Source organism: Patella vulgata, chromosome 3 (genome assembly GCF_932274485.2).
Source record: "Patella vulgata chromosome 3, xgPatVulg1.2, whole genome shotgun sequence".
Lineage (NCBI taxonomy): Eukaryota > Metazoa > Mollusca > Gastropoda > Patellidae > Patella > Patella vulgata.
In genome coordinates this window covers 90,607,935-90,626,530 of record NC_065881.2, presented here as the reverse complement: position 1 = coordinate 90,626,530, position 18,596 = coordinate 90,607,935, and the positions used below count along the sequence as shown (strand labels likewise).

General features: G+C 39.6%; 1 protein-coding gene across 2 annotated transcripts in view; it reads right to left on the bottom strand.

The window, feature by feature from the left end:
• Positions 1-293: 293 nt before the first annotated feature.
• Positions 294-18,596, bottom strand: part of LOC126815630 (synaptic vesicular amine transporter) — an 80,270-nt gene continuing 61,967 nt past the window's right edge. For both annotated transcript variants that reach the window (XM_050541362.2, XM_050541361.2), the window contains 9 exons: positions 15,475-15,576; positions 14,602-14,697; positions 13,358-13,436; positions 9,833-9,884; positions 9,263-9,326; positions 7,417-7,536; positions 6,824-6,869; positions 5,920-6,007; positions 294-4,761 (listed from right to left, as the gene is read on the bottom strand). In XM_050541362.2, coding sequence (XP_050397319.1) covers positions 4,660-4,761; positions 5,920-6,007; positions 6,824-6,869; positions 7,417-7,536; positions 9,263-9,326; positions 9,833-9,884; positions 13,358-13,436; positions 14,602-14,697; positions 15,475-15,576 — 749 coding nt within the window. In that variant the 3' untranslated portion in view covers positions 294-4,659. The remainder of the gene's footprint in view (positions 4,762-5,919; positions 6,008-6,823; positions 6,870-7,416; positions 7,537-9,262; positions 9,327-9,832; positions 9,885-13,357; positions 13,437-14,601; positions 14,698-15,474; positions 15,577-18,596) is intronic.

Here is an 18,596-nt window from a genome sequence, read left to right as displayed (position 1 = left end):
ATCGGGATTTTGCGACGTGGTTCCCCCATGGCAGTAGCCTAGGACGGTGGGTCTGATATGGCACGACATATAGTCGTTCGGATGGGACGAAAAAACGAGGTGTCGAGTTGACAGGGAATATGAAATAAGAGTAGCCAATAGCGCCGCTGGCCGGGCAAAATTCCCCTCATAGCACACTGTACGGCGTACACGGGTCTTCATTAGCCCCGTAGGAGCAGAACAGTCGGACGTTAAACCCCTTTCATATCATATTTTATAGGGTCTTATAATATAAAAGAACTAAAGGATATTTCTAAGAGACACATTTTATTATCTACAATCAATCAATCACAGCCAATTTAAAACAGGAGAATAAATAAAGAACCATAGAATATAGTATTTACATTTTACAGTAATCTGGACGAATGGCTGATTACACAAAAAACAATACACGAAACACAGTCATAGCAATTATATCTTATTACTAGAGTTATTTCCCCTTATTGTCAGACCTCCACAAACAGTATTCCCTTTCGCATAATAAGATCAACTGTTGGGTCCTCGATTTCCATTCTACAGTATATCTCAAATTGTTGACTCTATTACAGTAGTTGATATCTTAGCTTATCCATTGGACACGCGTTGCCCGGTAACGCGGATGTCCCCTTCCGTTCATCGCCTTAATGGCGACCAGGCTCCAGGAAGTATCCTAAAAAAATATATTCTTGACAACATTGGATATTGTTTTCTACAGATGGTGTCATGGAAACATAAATTTGAGGAACCAACTATCAATGCCCCCTCTGACAGAATCTTTAATACGCTAGGCTTGAAGTTCAATTATATATTATATAAAGGGAAATAACTCCGTGATGCGATAAGATAATAAGCCTTATTCGAATACATGTATTTACAAACAGGTTCAATCTAGTTAAAATGAGAGGTCAATCACATTTCGTTTTAATATTCCTACAATATTTGAACATTAAACACGTCGGACCTTACCGAACATTGCCGGACATTACCGAACATTACCGGAATTCAATGTCAACATCACGGGGGAGAAAAAGTAATTTTAAATAGGTTGAACGAGAGAAGTATTGTCATTGAGCACTATTTATCTTTATACGCCACTGTACATTCATATATTTATTATTAACAAGGTCTAGTTACTCTTCTACAACATCTATAGGGCGAGATCTATTTATTAAGGTCATCTGCAGATTACGTCAAGGTCGCTGAGATGTAAATAAGGTTAGGGCACGTGATTGTTGACTAGATAGTGGGGTAAGGTTAGGGCTAGGTCCAGGGTTCGGGTTAGCGCTACATCTCATGACCTTTGACTACATCTGGAGCTGGCGTTATGAAATAGATTCCTATAAAATAGTTTAATCCCAGGGGCCGGTTGCTCAAAACTCAGTTATTTTAACGATCCGTTAAACTCTAACGGATCGCTATCTTGCTAACGTGTTAACGGTCCGTTTATTTCATTATCCGTTAGCTAACGGACTGATTAAAGTTAATCCAAGTGAATTTTAAATTTATAAATTCAATGTATATGTATAATAACTTCATAGAAGTTAGTATTAACAAGAACGGAATAAAGAGGACAACTGTGTCGTCTGTACTCAAAACTTGAAAACACTAGAAAAAATCTACAGAATACTATATATATAGAAATTTTAGCATAAATCTGTAGAAACAGTTATAGGGTTTGCACTACAGAATCTGTAGGAACAGTTATAGGGTTTGCACTACAGAATCTGTAGGAACAGTTATAGGGTTTGCACTACAGAATCTGTAGGAACAGTTATAGGGTTTGCACTACAGAATCTGTAGGAACAGTTATAGGGTTTGCACTACAGAATCTGTAGGAACAGTTATAGGGTTTGCACTACAGAATCTGTAGGAACAGTTATAGGGTTTGCACTACAGAATCTGTAGGAACAGTTATAGGGTTTGCACTACAGAATCTGTAGGAACAGTTATAGGGTTTGCACTACAGAATCTGTAGGAACAGTTATAGGGTTTGCACTACAGAATCTGTAGAATATTTAGGGCTCTTATTTCCTACAGCCCCCCCCCCCGAATTATGTTGAATACTATAGAATTTAATTCTATAGAAAATGGGATCTCCCCCAACCCCCTAGAATGTTCTATAGAATTCTATAGAAAACTACACTGGTAATCTATAGGATGGTTTTGCTAAGGGTATACTTTGACTGGCAGTCGACTCATGCCATCGTTAAACAGATAACGACATGTTAAAGTTAACGGGGTCACCAGCAACAGATGTTCTCTCTTTTAAAGATAACGATCCTTTAACGCCATGTTAACGAGTCGTTATAAGTTATCAAAGCTTTGAGCAACCGGCCCCAGGTCGTGAAATATTGACCAACAGCATCAATATTTACATTGAATCTAGGAGCATGTAGTTTGTACTAAAGTTTTACTAATTGTTAACAAGTAAATGATTACATTAGTTTGTACTAAAGTTTTACTAATTGTTAACAAGTAAATGATTACATTAGTTTGTACTAAAGTTTTACTAATTGTTAACAAGTAAATGATTACATTAGTTTGTACTAAAGTTTTACTAATTGTCAGCAAGTAAATGATTACATTAGTTTGTACTAAAAATTTTACTAATTGTCAACAAGTAAATTATTACATTAGTTTGTACTAAAAGTTTTACTAATTGTTAACAAGTAAATTATTACTAACATTTTTACTTATCTAACCATCTATATCTCTCAAACATCATCAAACACATTAATTTCTTTTAAATCTGAATTTGATTTTAAACCAAGATTTTTATGCTATTATACTCTAATACCAAGATGGTTCTCAAAGCGGAGCTCATTGTAGAAAGAGAGCGGAAGTTGCGTTTGTCAAGAAGTTGGTGATAACGTCCAGAAATGAAATGAAATGAAATGGGGTTTAACGTCCTACTGTTCTGCTCCTAAACTGGGCTAATGGAGACAGGCATACGTCATACAATGTGCTATGAGGGAAATTTTGCCCGAGCAGCGGCGCTACGGCCTACTCTTATATCGAATTCCAAATGCCAAGGGATCTTTTTCTTGCACGCCAATGTGTTCACGATAACGTCTGGTCCAAAAAACCGAATGCAAACATGGCCTATGAGAGTATAATAGTCAGACATCTTGGTTTTAATCTTTCCTGCCTATTTGTCGTATTTGACAATATTCCCATTGACAACTGACGACCATACTAACTAACGTCCATGCGATGAATCTTAACTACCTTTGCCCTTACCGGACATAGACCTATCTTCTCGGTTGAATGCTTTGCCCTTACCGGACATAGACCTATCTTCTCGGTTGAATATCCGCGTTCATCATGATAATCAGTTCATTATTCCACGGAAATACACAGAAAGATTGCTTTAAATGACAAGATCGCCAGGACGTGGACAGAAATATACACTGACGTCATAAATAGATGACGTCAATGGAAATATATTTTATACCATCCGATGTTTACATGAATAATTCCTCATCACGTGCGGAAATTCGATATATGTCAAGTTTGAAAGAATCCATGGTATAAGACCGATAGATAATATAATTACCTAAAACTTATTTTACATATTTACATCTACACGACATTTAATTAATATTTCACAACACTGAAATGATCGGCAGAAGGCAACGATTCAGCCGTCACAGTTTTTGGTTTACGACTTCGTCTCCAATGATCTGTACCAAAGCATATTTGTAATGACCCTGTAAAGAGTTATTTTCTCCTGTCGAATCTTAATTAGCATTGGAGAATAGTGGTAGTGGTGGGTGGGTGGGAAGGCGGGGGTGGGGGGGGGGGCAATATACAAGTTAACTCAATAAATGAACTTCTAGTTCTGTTCACCATAAATAATCCTATGCGCTATTTTAATATTTGCACTTCAGAAGACGTGGTCATATTTTACAATACTTAAATTAAAGAGTTTAATAATAATTCTCCAGACTAGAAGAAACCCATCCGAGGACAGTCTAATACGGTCGTCAGTTGACTTTAACAACTTTCAAATAAAAGTTTCTAGTTTACAGCAAAAATTCCATTTTCAAACAAAGTTTTACTGGTACATGTGTAGCCAGCCTTTCCTACTACACCGTCATTTCTAGTTAACTAGTTACGTCATATTTTCTAGAATACCGTCACCCTAGAGTAATTGTGACGTCACATTATCTAGAATACCGTCATCTGAGAGTAGTTGTGACGTCACATTTCCTAGAATACAACCATTCATAGAGTGCCTGTGACGTCACGTTTCTTTTACATCGTCATTTTTAGATTACTTGTGACATCACATGTCCGAATATACTATAACTCCTAGATTACTTGTGACGTCACGTTTCCTAGACTAATATTGACGTCACGTTAATGATGATCTATTTCATATTTCAATATACAAATTATATGCATTATAATATTTCACTTGGTGAAACTGTTTTTTGTATATTTAAATATCAATGAATGCACGTTTACCTGGATCAATCATTAAATATGATTATTATTATTATTATTATTATTCTAGAAAGGGGACACGAGTATACACGAGCAAAACTTCTTAAATTTTACACATTATTCAAATCCACCCTTCAAAACAAGCCTCGCTATTATACCCCGCTCCGCTACGCTACGTCATATTATTACTATTTATTCTAGGTAATCAGCTTCTTCATCAGAGTTGAGAATACCTTGTTTCGTCTGGTTATACGTCACATATTGTACTGGACACTTCTCATTCATGATCAACGACTGAAAATAAATAATAGAATATAAGAATAAAATAGAATAGAATATGAATAGAATATAGAATAGAATAGAATAGAGGATAGGATAGGATAGGATAGGATGGGATAGGATAGGGTAGGATAGGGTAGGATAGGATAGAATAGATGGAAGAATAGAATAGAATAATGGACCATTTCAAAAAACGTTTTGGGTTGGGTGGTGTATCGGATTTGTTAATGAAGGACAAGTTTTCATTTGTAGAGAGTAAGCGGAAGTTGGTATATTTACTATACATTTTAGTTTGAATTTTAGCTGCGTACATGGTGGGTCAGCCCTAATCCAAACTTTAATATTCGAGTCATTCTCAAACTCGTCATTGTAGACATGAAATGGGGTTTAATGGCCTACTTTTCTGTTGCGACTGGGTTAATGAAGATGGGCGATCACTATGCAGTGTGTTATGAGGGAAATTTTGCCCGGACAGTTGCGTTACTGTTATTCTTATATCGAATTCCAACTGCCAATGTGTAAACCGGACCCTGGTTATTCGTCCCATTCGAACGATTAAACAGCTGCCCTTGCCAGGCATCCGTCCTGCACCACGACAAGGGGGAACCCACGCCGGAATTGGGGTTCAACGTCCCACTTTGCTACACCACCCGGGCTAATCAAAAGGTACATACGTCATGCAGTCTGCGATGAGGGTAATTTAGCCCGGGCAGCGGCGTGTCAACATACTCTTTATTTGTAAACCATCATTGTTACTTTAAGGTGCAAGCCAACCCCTACACGAGAGAACCTGAGCATCTCGGTTTCTGATTCCATCCAAACTACTGGGCGTTTTTCTTTTCCTAGTCCCCGTTCTGCACACCTGCCCAGGGGGAACACGCTAGAAAAGCTTTCCGGAAAATGGCGTCCAAAATCATTACAACTTATAGAAATTTCTACCCCCCCCCCCCCCCGAGACAGGGAAACAAGTAGTGGGTTACCCCGCCCCCCTACTCCCTGAGACAGGGAAACAAGTCGTGTGTTACCCCCGCCCCCCTACTCCCTGAGACAGGGACACAAGTCGTGTGTTAACCCCGCCCCCCCTACTCCCTGAGACAGGGACGCAAGTCGTGTGTTAACCCCGCCCCCTACTCCCTGAGACAGGGAAACAAGTAGGCCCAGCAGGTTACTTACGAGATTCTCCTCTTTTGCCGGTGGATTTCTTAGAAAATAGAGTAAAGGCGCATAAAGTAGATTCACTATAGCTATCAACCATAACATCCTGAAATATTATACAATATATTATACTATAAAATATATTATAGCTATCAACCAACATCCTGAAATATTATACAATATATTATACTATAAAATATATTATAGCTATCACTCATAACATCCTGAAATATTATACAATATATTATACTATAAAATATATTATAGCTATCAACCAACATCCTGAAATATTATACAATATATTATACTATAAAATATATTATAGCTATCAACCAACATCCTGAAATATTATACAATATATTATACTATAAAATATATTATAGCTATCAATCATAACTTCCTGAAATATTATACAATATATTATACTATAAAATATATTATAGCTATCAATCATAACTTCCTGAAATATTATACAATAATGAACAATGTACGCAATATTTTAATCCAACATTTGTTGGCAGAAAGAGAAACATCACAATAATATTATTGCAACAGATATACAGGATAATACCATGCTATTAATAATATTATTGCAACAGATATACAGGATAATACCATGCTATTAATAATATTATTGCAACAGATATACAGCATAATATCATGCTATTAATAATTATATTTAAATAAATAATACACACGGCTCCCAACACACCGAGTCATAATTTTGAAAGTCTACTTGTTGTAGATTTTACATTTCGTTTTATTGATTTTTGGCTTTGACAAAGTTTGGAATTTTGCTCATCGTGTGATTTTGTATTGAATGGAGGATGCTTCTCGCTTGCCGGGGTTAAAATGTTCATTCTCCCCTATTTTATTCCAAATTTCTATCTAATCGAAGTTTAAATATATACGGGAAACTTACCATTGGAATCCAGCTTCTCGTACTATTGTCCCACTAATGGCCGGACCTAAAATAAAACAATATTAGATAAAACTAATACCAAGGTGAATATAACATGAACTAGTATTTTATACAGAAGATGTGGTTCCCCCTTGTCAGTGATGCAGGACGGAGGGCCTGGCTCGCTAGCCTGGAGGTCGGGTGTTCGATCCCTGCATTGGCCGAGAAAGTTCATCTAGATTTTCCAGTGTGGTTTCCCCTTGTCAGTGATGCAGGACAGAGGGCCTGACAAGGACAGCTGTCTAGTCCTTTGGATGATACGAAAAACCAAGGTCCCGTGTATACATTGTAATGCACGTAAAAGGTCCCCTGGCAGTTGGAATTCGATTAAAGAGTAGGGGATAGCTAGTGACGCTGCCCGGGCAAAATTTCCCTCATAGCACACTGTATGGCGTATGCCCGTCTTCATTAACTAAATACGTTGCCTCATTAAATAAAGTTTTTATTATTATTATTATTATTAGCCCAGTAGAGGAGCAGAACAGTAGGACGTCAAACCCCATTTCATTTCATTTTATTTTATACAGAAGATATAAACATTTATGTTGACTCACCTACAGCGAATCCGAGACAGAAAGCTACATCAGCTATAGCATACACGCTACCATATACAGACACGTGACGTAGATCAACCAAATATCCCATATGTGGCAACATGGCGGAATCCACCATACCTATAAAAACAAACACTGATGATGAACTCAAATCTCATAAAGTATGGACGCTGAATGACCGCAGTTGGTGACCAAAACCACCATTTTAAACCAGCGAGTTACACACCACCCCAGCCACGTTGATGATGAAATCAAAACAAGTGAATTATGTTGTCGTTATTTATGGGCGCTAGATGACCGCAGTTGGTGACCATTTTAAACCAGTGAGTTACATCCCACCTCAACCATATTGATGGTGATATGAAAACAAGTGAATTATGTCGATGTTATGTATTGACGCTGGGTGACCGTGGAAGGTGATCAGAACCAAGAGACAGATCTATTATAAAACTATTGAAACTTAAGCTCCAGGGCTGCTAATGCTGCTTTCGACCACATTGCTTAAATATTTGTAGATCTGCTGCAGTGATAGGACGGTTACTACCCATAACAGTTAGATAGGTGTGATTAGCTACTGTACTGTAGATAGATGTGATTAGCTACTGTACTGTAGTTGGGTGTGATTAGTTACTGTACTGTAGATAGGTGTGATTAGCTACTGTACTGTAGATAGGTGTGATTAGCTACTGTACTGTAGATAGATGTGATTAGCTAATGTACTGTAGATAGATGTGATTAGCTACTGTACTGTAGATAGATGTGATTAGCTACTGTACTGTAGATAGGTGTGATTAGCTACTGTACTGTAGATAGATGTGATTAGCTACTGTACTGTAGATAGATGTGATTAGCTACTGTACTGTAGATAGATGTGATTAGCTACTGTACTGTAGATAGATGTGATTAGCTACTGTACTGTAGATAGATGTGATTAGCTACTGTACTGTAGATAGATGTGATTAGCTACTGCACTGTAGATAGATGTAATTAGCTACTGTACTGTAGATAGATGTGATTAGCTACTGTACTGTAGATAGATGTGATTAGTTACTGTACTGTAGATAGATGTGATTAGCTACTGTACTGTAGATAGATGTGATTAGCTACTGTACTGTAGATAGGTGTGATTAGCTACTGTACTGTAGATAGATGTGATTAGCTACTGTACTGTAGATAGATGTGATTAGCTACTGTACTGTAGATAGATGTGATTAGCTACTGTACTGTAGATAGATGTGATTAGCTACTGTACTGTAGATAGATGTGATTAGCTACTGTACTGTAGATAGATGTGATTAGCTACTGTACTGTAGATAGATGTGATTAGCTACTGTACTGTAGATAGATGTGATTAGCTACTGCACTGTACTGTAGTTGGGTGTGATTACCTACTGTACTGTAGATAGGTGTGATTACCTACCGTACTGTAGTTGGGTGTACTGGTAATATATCCCGGGTAGTACCAGGACTAGGGTTCCTACTGAATTAGCCGAGTGCAGGGTTTGTATCAATTTGGTTATTTTTCTTCTGGTATGAATCAACCCCATTGGACAAGATGACAGTGGTAAATCATCTGGTTGGAGAAGATGGCAGTGGTAAAACATCTGGTTGGAGAAGATGACAGTGGTAAATCCTCTGGTTGGACAAGATGACAGTGGTAAATCATCTGGTTGGAGAAGATGACAGTGGTAAATTCTCTGGTTGCGAAGGATCTCCATAAACTAACAACGCCAATAGGCTGGACACGGTTCGTCGGCAAAAAGGTGTAGCTAATGGCTTAGTACAGCCGTGTACATGATTTCAGTTAAGATAGACTTTTTAAATAAACCATTAATAGTATACGTACCAATGGCGAACCCCAGACCAAAATTGGGTGCTATCAAGTGCAGTATATTAGTGGAAAATGGTATCTGGAAGAAAAGAAAATATTTTAAAAGCATTTAGTAATTATGTTCAAAATTTAAGCTAAAAGGTTTTAGTAATTATGTTCAAAATTTAAGCTAAAAGAAAGGAAATAAATGTCTGATAAAAAGTTTATTGCATGATCTATGACGTAAGTTTAACCAATTTAATATTCTAACAGCAGAGCTGAAACAATCTTCACTTTATCAATACCATCCAGACACATTCTTATGGCTGATAAATTCTCAATATATTACTATATTTAATGCATAATAATCCTATGTTTTAGAACCCTGTCTCAAAAATGGGACGCTATCTTTAAAGGGTTTATACGCTATCCTTTAAAAGGTTCATACGCTATCCTTTAAAGGGTTTATACGCTATCCTTTAAAAGGTTCATACGCTATCCTTTAAAGTGTTTATATGATAACATTTTTCTTCTAACTTTTATTAATTCAATATTTTAATGTTATAATCCTTGATTTAATGGATTTTTAATTCAAGAGGTACGTACCACAAACAAACATATTCCAATTACAGCCATTCCTATCATAGCACTTAACCATCTGAAATATATATACACGTAGACATCTGTAGTTACCTCCCCTGTATCAACCAATCATGTTTAACGACATCATGTTGGGGATTTTCGGTGGTCAGTCCGGAACTCCCGAAATGAGAGAATTACAATCGAGTGAAGCTGAATTCCGTCCTGTCACCAACGCCGGATTAACCATGGTGGGGGCCCTGGGGCCTGGAACATGTGGGGGCCCCTGGTCACCGACTGCAAAGTCGCGAAGCCCCGCAAGGGGGTCTGGGGGGGGGGGACTCCCCTCGGGAAATTTTCAGAAATTTGAGGCCGGAAACGTGATTTCCTGGCATTTCAGGCACTTGTGTGGAGTCTTTAGAAGTACCTACCCCAGAAAAAAATAAAATTCTGCCACAAAATTAGCGCATTCTGGCGTTATTTCAGTGGACCAATCAATGCGAGTGCTATGAAATGATGGCATTTCTAGAGGAGGGGGCTGGACGCAACTGAGATTTTTGTGGGGGCCCTCTAATGTGGGGGGCCCTGGGGCCTGTGCCCCATGGTGCCCCATGGTTAATATGGCGTTGCCTGTCACAGTTCCGCCAGTCCCGACAAATATAACGTTTCAGTTGTCATGGTTGATTGAGATATTATCTTATGCAGTCGTTGGCTGTTGTAGCCCGACACCACCATTTTCACTCGATTGTCACTAATTTCGGATTGAGAAAATTCAGTTCCGGAACATTCAAACGAACATCGCCAATGTATTGCCAGGAAGGGGGGGGGGATATTGGGTTAAACATTCACTAAACACAACTGGATAAACCCACGAGGTTAGACAGGCGAGCCTGCTCTGTCACGTACATGTATTTGTTGTATTCCCTACATACTACAGAAGCGGTGTGGGAGATATTGGGTTTAGCATTCACTAAACACAATTGGCGAACACCCTCAAGATTAGGCAAGCTTTCATCAAAACGGCACAAATTGGTTCTATTACAAAATCCTAACTTTATAATCTAAAGTGTTAGGTCACACAACCCTAACCCCAACCCTACCACCCAGGAAAAGATATACAGACATTTGGTTTAACGTCCACCCCACAGAACTCGGCTTATTTTGTTTATAGTATCGTTATGTCAATACTTGGCTTTGATAAAACCGGACGTCGCTGACAATACAAGTCGACCAACGATATCACAGCTAGTTTTTAAACGTACAAATTAGATCACTCAATCGCAATACCCCCTTACAGAAAATATAGTGATTTCTCTAACAATTCGCTTACTGCTTCTGGTGAGTTGTTAGTTGGCCGAGTGGTATGGTAATACGGCAGACCAGACTTTCTGAAGAAACTTGCCCAAAAAGGTCAGAGGGAACGGAGAGGCCGAGTCCACAGCGTTGGGAAGGGTGAATGTAACAAAGAAGATGCGAAAGGCAGCCTATATCCAGATCCAGATAAACATAGGGAATACGGGTATGGTGGCAGACAGGTGCTGACTACGCGCCTTTCACACACCCCCTCCTCACCCTTCCCCCCACCTCCTCGGTTGCACCCCGAACGACCTTCCGATATTGGTAGGGTTGCAGATAGGTGCTGACTACGCGCCTTTCAGACCCCCCCCCCCCCCCGCCACCGCCCCCATCGGTTGCACCCGAACGACCTGCCGACAAGGTTATACCACTCGTATTATTTACATGTAAGACTGATCGACATTGATGAACAACATACTCTGTTGGCAAAAAGCCAGTTTTAATCAGGACAACACTTTGATTCTTGATACTAATTGAATCACAGAGGTCACGTCCTTTTAAAAGGGGGGATAATTCAAACTTCACAACATCTTTCATTGTATCTCATGATCTTCAAAATGTTCTAACCAATCACAGAACAAGTGGCACTGGTGTAACCTAAACTCAATCAGTTCTTAATTTTCTTTATTCGGTTGGGTGATGAGTCCCCACCCCACCCACCTTTCCGTCAAATACCTTAAAGTCGGTGACCTAGTAACAATTCCAGTTGTCCGTTATGTAAAACGTCTATAATATGCAGGAAACCACGGTGGTTAAGTGAGTAAGACGCTGGCGCGCTAGTCTGGAGGTTGCGGGTTCCCCCCGGTGTTGGACGAGAAAGTTCATCGGAATTTTCCGCCGTGGGCATCTCTTGTCAGGGGTGCAGGAAGGAGCGCCTGATAAATACGACTGTCTAGTAAACACATTGGCGTGCACGTTAAAGATCCCGTGGTAGTTGGAATTAGATATGAGAATAGACCGCAGTGCGCACGATACTAGATCTTTGTACGATCTGGAAAATATCTTTCAGTGTCTATACCCACAATTCTAACCTAACACTTCAGAATAGTTTTACTCACAATTCACCGTTTTACTGCTTCAATTGGTACGTTTGTAATTTGTAAACCTAACCCTAACCCTAACCCTAATCCTAGAGAAAGATATTTTCCAGATCGTACAAAGATCTAGTATTGTACCCTCAGTGCCGCTATCCGGGCACAACATCCGGGGGTAAATAGTTTTGGACTTGGATGTCACTGGACTGGGAGAATGGCCGTCATAATGGTTATTTAAATATAATAAATATTTCATGTAAGTGATAAATAGTTTAATAATCCTCGCTTTAAAAGTTTTTACTATGTAATCGTAATTCATAAATATGGTATTTATGAGGTAAACCTTATTCGTGAACGGGGATCACGTGGCTAAGTGGGTAAGACGCTGACTCGCTAGCCTGGAGGTCGGGTGTTCCATCCCTGCATTGGCCGAGAAAGTTCACCCAGATTTTCCGTCGTGGTTCCCCCTTGTCAGTGATGCAAGTAGGAGGGCCTGACAAGGACAGCTGTCTAGTCGTTCGGATGAGACGAAAAACCGAGGTCCCGTGTACATATTGGCGTGCACGTAAAAGATCCCTTGACAGTTGGAATTCGATATAAGAGTAGGCCGTAGTGCCGCTGTCCGGGCAAAATTTCCCTCGTAGCACACTGTATGGCGTATGCCCGTCTTCATTAGCCCAGTTCTGAGCAGAACAGTAGGACGTTAAACCCCATTTGATTTCATTTCATTTATTCGTGAATACCATGATTAAGACTAACCTCGTCCTACTGATAAACTCGTCGTTACATATAGATAACAATAGTCTGTTAGTCTTGGACAAGCATAGACAGACCGACAATAGACAACAAACAAAACGCACATTCCTAATCCATCAGTTAAAAAATATCAAATAGTGATAACTATATGGACAACCTGCGAATAACCGCAAATAATATTAATATAAAGGTGAGTGGGCGAGTCCGTGAAGAAAGAGATTTTGTCAATACGACATTTTATGATATTGGTTTGTACTGCTCGTTCTAGGAACACACTACCGGTCGGAATAATATCACGCTCAATGTGAATTAATCAGTTGTTAAAGGCTGGCACTAGTCACGAATATGACATTTATCGACGTGGTTGTATGAAGAGGAATATTAAGAATACCAATAACTGCATTACCTGCCTATCTTGTGAGCCAAAGGACCGAAGATATTTGTTCCTATTAAATAAGATATACTGGCCGGTAAAAACGCGACACCTGAAACAAATAAGAAAATGAAATGAAATGAAATGAAATGGGGTTTAACGTCCTACTGTTTTGCTCCGAACTGGGCTAATGAAGACGGGCATAAGCCATACAGTGTGCTATGAGGGAAATTTTGCCCGGACAGCGGCACTACGGCCTACTCTTATATCGAATTCCAACTGTCAAGGGATCTTTTACGTGCACGCCAATGTGTACACGGGACCTCGGTTTTTTGTCTCTTCCGAATGACTAGACAGCTGTCCTTGTCAGGCCCCCCGTCCTGCATCACTGACAAGGGGTAACTACGCCGGAAAATCTGGATGAACTTTCTCGGCCAATGCAGGGATCGAACACCCGACCTCCAGGTTAGCGAGCCAGCGCCTTACCCACTTAGCCCACGTCATCCCCGAAACAAACAAGAAGGAATCCAGACATAAAAATATCTAGTTTCATACTTTATATTATATCTTTAGGGTCCACGGTGATAAGGGTGCATTTCACTAGACGGGGAATCCCGGTTTCCATGGGTTAGGTCTAAAAATTAAGGCCAACTGTAGATTTAGTCAAAGGTCACGAGATGTAGTCAGGGCTAGGGCTAACCTTAACGCTTAACCAACAATCTCGCCAACAATCACGTGCCCTAGTCCTGTTTACATCTAACGACCTAAATCTGCAGCTGACCTTAATTTTTAGACTATGCCGGGTTGGAACTTGGTGTCGGCTGAGAAAGTTTCTCGGGATTTACCAGTTTGACCCCTATCCCCACCCCTTGTCAGTGGTGCAAGACGACGAAAGGGCTGACAAGGACTATTTGAGTCCACCAGGTAGTCACCGTTAATAACAATAATGATATTATTATCACAATTATCGAATAGATGACGTCAATTCTGGCATTTGGTATGCACGTAAAGGATCCCTTGACAGTTAGAATTCGATATAAGAGTAGGCCGTAGTGCCGCTGTCCGGGCAAAATTTCCCTCATAGCACACTGTATGGCGTATGCCCGTCTTCATTAGCCGGTATGGAGCAGGAAAGTAGAACGTTAAACCCCATTTCATTTCCTTAGTCGGGTCATCATTTGGCCATGTCGGATCATCATTTGACCATGTCGGATCATCATTTGGCCATGTTTGATACTGGTTGATCGTGTCCCACTAGTTAATGTAACTAAACTCACCTTGTTCCCATTCTTCTGAACCCATAGTCTCGTACATCCAGATAGGTAGCGATGGTTCCATCATCGCGATTCCCATATTAGCAAAAGTGATAGATCCTAGATTTATAGAAACAAAATACATTGATAACGGGTTTTAAAAAGAATAATTATTTCACTATCTCTGTTATCATGGCACATCCAACTCACCCAAGCTACATCCCAGAATAAATTCACGCTATATATCAGAACACACCCAGACTACATTCCAAAATACACCCAGACTGCATCCTAGAATACACCCATGCTGAGCCCCATAATACACCCAGGATACATCCGAAATATACACCTGGGCTGTATCCCAGAATACACCCAGGCTATATCCCAAAATACACTCAGACTACATCCTAAAATACACTGAGCTGTACCCCAGAATACACCCCACAGTATATCCATGCTAAATCCCAGAATACAACCACGCTACATATTAGAACACACTCAGGATACATTCCAAAATACACACGGGCTGTATCCCAGAATAAACGTAAGCTACATACCAGACTTAACCCAAGCTACATCTTAGAATACATCAACGTCACATCCCATAATACACCCAAGCTACATCTCAGAATAAACTAAATCTACATCCTATAATACACCCAAGCTACATCCCAGAATACACCCAAGTTACATCCCAGAATATACCCAAGCTCCGTCCCAGAATACACCCAAGCTACATCCCATAATCTACCTAAGCTGCATCCCAGATTAAACTAAATCTATACATCCTCTAATACACCCAAGCTACATCCCAGAATACACCCAAGTTACATACCATAATCTACCCAAGCTACATGGCATTGATGTATAATTACCGATTATCTACTATAATTTTACCTGCAGCAATAAGGATATAAGGATCAGACAGCAGTTTTCTAAATGATGTTCCTTCCATAGATTCTGGTTTTACACACGGTTGTAGAACAAACAACTGTAAACCTGTTATAATAAAAATATACAATATATATATATATATACTTCACGAAATGGGGTTTAACGTCCTACTATTCTACCCCGATTGCGCTGATGAGGACGGGCATACACCATACAGTGGGCTATAAGGGAAATTTTGCCCGGACAGTGGCGCTACGGCCTACTCTTATATCGAATTCCAATAATTGTCGAGTGGTCGTTTATGTGCACGCCGATGTGTACACAGGACCTCGGTTTTCCGTATCATCCGAACCACCAGACAAGGGGGGATTACGCCGGAAAATACCTGGGAACTTTCTTGGGCAACACCGGGAGCGAACCCATGACCTGCTGGTTAACGGGTCAGGGTCTTATTACCCATATAAGATATACAGATATATCTTCCCTATTTATTTATATATATATTACACAGTTTCTTTATCTATCCCGGTTTCCTCCCACTGCTAAAGACCCTTACGCACAAGCGAATTATTGAAATAAAATTAAACCATATGTTAGTCCCGAAATGACCTAGTTTGTACCGAGTGGACGTTAAACCCCATTTCTCTCTCTCTCGTTATTGATCGAGAGATACAGGTCAACAGACTGATATACATAAGTCTCACAGAGCTCACATTAACAATACGTAGCGTTGTATAGAGTGCACAAGATAGGGTATGCTTGAACACCCTATACCACTTCAGTAGTGGGGACGTTTAATGGATCACCTGTTATATCTATTTGAAGTATTGATATTATTATTCATATAACCAGACCAATTTCATTAATAAACAGTTTTTAATACGAAGTATCTCATCATGTGATATACAGCAAGTGTTTATATTATATCTGTATTCTATCCCCTAGCTGGGGCCACAGTATATCACTGACCAAAAGGTACCGGGTTCGATTCAGGTGTTTGCAAAGAACTTGTCTCAGGATTTCTTAATTTAGAAGGATGGAAGACCTAGCAAGGAACAGTGGGTAGTTATTCGGATGGTACGAAAAACGAAGAGGCCGTGTACACGTTGGCATATAGATAAAAGAGATCTCAAGAAACAGTGGGTAGTTATTCGGATGATACGAAAACGAAGAAGCCGTGTACACGTTGGCGTGTTGATAAAGAGACCCTTGAAAGTTAGGATTCAATAAACATTAGGCTGAAATGCCACAGAATAGAACGTTAAATCTTATGTCATTTCATTTGTATCCGTTATGAAAGTTAATGACTCTGAATTATTCCTATATTTTATTACACCAACCAACTTGAAGGTGATGCTGTGTTTTTCATGTTCCGTATTATGTCTCGTGTGAATATCTATTTATTCAGAGATCTGAATAAAGTATTTTTTATATTGTTCATTATTCCTTTCTTTTAATCAAACTTTATCTGACGAGACGAAAAAGGATTTTTTTTAGACATGTGAGCGGAACAAAAGATAATGGGTATTTTTAAGATCTGTCAAACAGAACTATATGTGTATGGGTCGTCAATTCATTTTGCATTGTAAGTAGACAGTTTTGTGAATGTTTTGTCAATGGTTCGAAAGGTTGTGGGTTAAATCCCTGGCTCGCTAGCCTGGAGGTCGGGTGTTCGATCCCTGCATTGGCCGAGAAAGTTCATCAGGATTTTCCGACGTGGTTTACCCTTGTCAGTGATGCAGGACGGAGGGCCTGACAAGAACAACTGTGTAGTCGTTCGGATGAGACGAAAAACCGAAGTCCCGTGTATAGATTGGCGTGCACGTAAAAGATCCCTTGGCAGTTGGAATTCAACATAAGAGTAGGCCGTAGTACCTACTGTATGGCGTATGCTCGTCTTCATTATCCCAGTCGGAGCAGAACAGTAGGACGTTAAACCCCATTTCAATTCACGCCAATGTGTACACGGGACCTCGGTTTTTCGTACCTTCTGAATATCTATACCTTGTTCCTTGCCAGGCCCCTACAAGGGCGAACCACAGCAGTAATTCCCCTGGTTAGCGTACCAACATCTTACTTGCCGAGCCACCGCGACTGATGGATAATGTATTGCTGTTGTAAATAACATATTCATTGATGTTCGAAAGAAGAAAGTTTTTCTGTGGATGCCCTGTTTTAAAAACCGATTAATCTTAATTTGCAAGTCCTAATTTTTAACGGTGAATTTCACCCCTGGGGATTTGTATTAACAAGAAAGACCATGGATAGATTATTTGCGTAAAAAAACACTTTAGGGATTATTTTAGTGTTTCAAAATATCCTTTTTTAATAATACTCGAGCGATTCTGAAGGGGAAATTACCCGCAGGTAATGTTAATACGACTCTCTCCCAACTTTCCAATTAGCTAATCACATGACGATAGCCGAACAATTAATTAAATATTCGCATTTTGGCATTTTAAAGATAGGGATTTAATATGAGAGAGAGAGGGAGAGAGAGAGAGAGAGAGGGGTATAACCCCGAGTGTAACGTCCACTCGACACAAACTAGGTCATTTCGGGACTAACGGTTCAATTTTATATCAATAATTTGCTTGCGCGTAGAGGTCTTTAACAGTGGGAAGAAACCGGGGGACCTGGAGAAAACCAACGAGGTTGGACAGGCGACCCTTGGCAAGTACAACCTGGAAATAGATACAATGCCAGTTGACTCACTGACAGACCTAATGATACAATGCGCACGCGTTAACCATTCGGCAAGTGGTGAATACGATAACACACTTGTAGGGTCTGCTGGCTAACATGTTCTCTCTTCTAAAGATTCAGAGCATAGCGAATTATTGGAACAAAATTATATCATGCTGGACCCACAAAGGAGACGGTTAAACCCCAGCTCTCGTGTGTCTGCAAATAAGGTTTTATGCAAACCCGGAGACGAATATATTCTGGCGTTTAAACATAGACAGCATTTGCGGAAATGACGTAACATGTTCTTTGATAAGTTATGAAATAAAAGTAACACAACGTTTTGTTTTATTTAATGCAAGTCTTGTATTTGAAGCACGACGACATGACAATAATATATAAAATATCAGAAGATAAAAGGAATATTTAAATATCGCAGA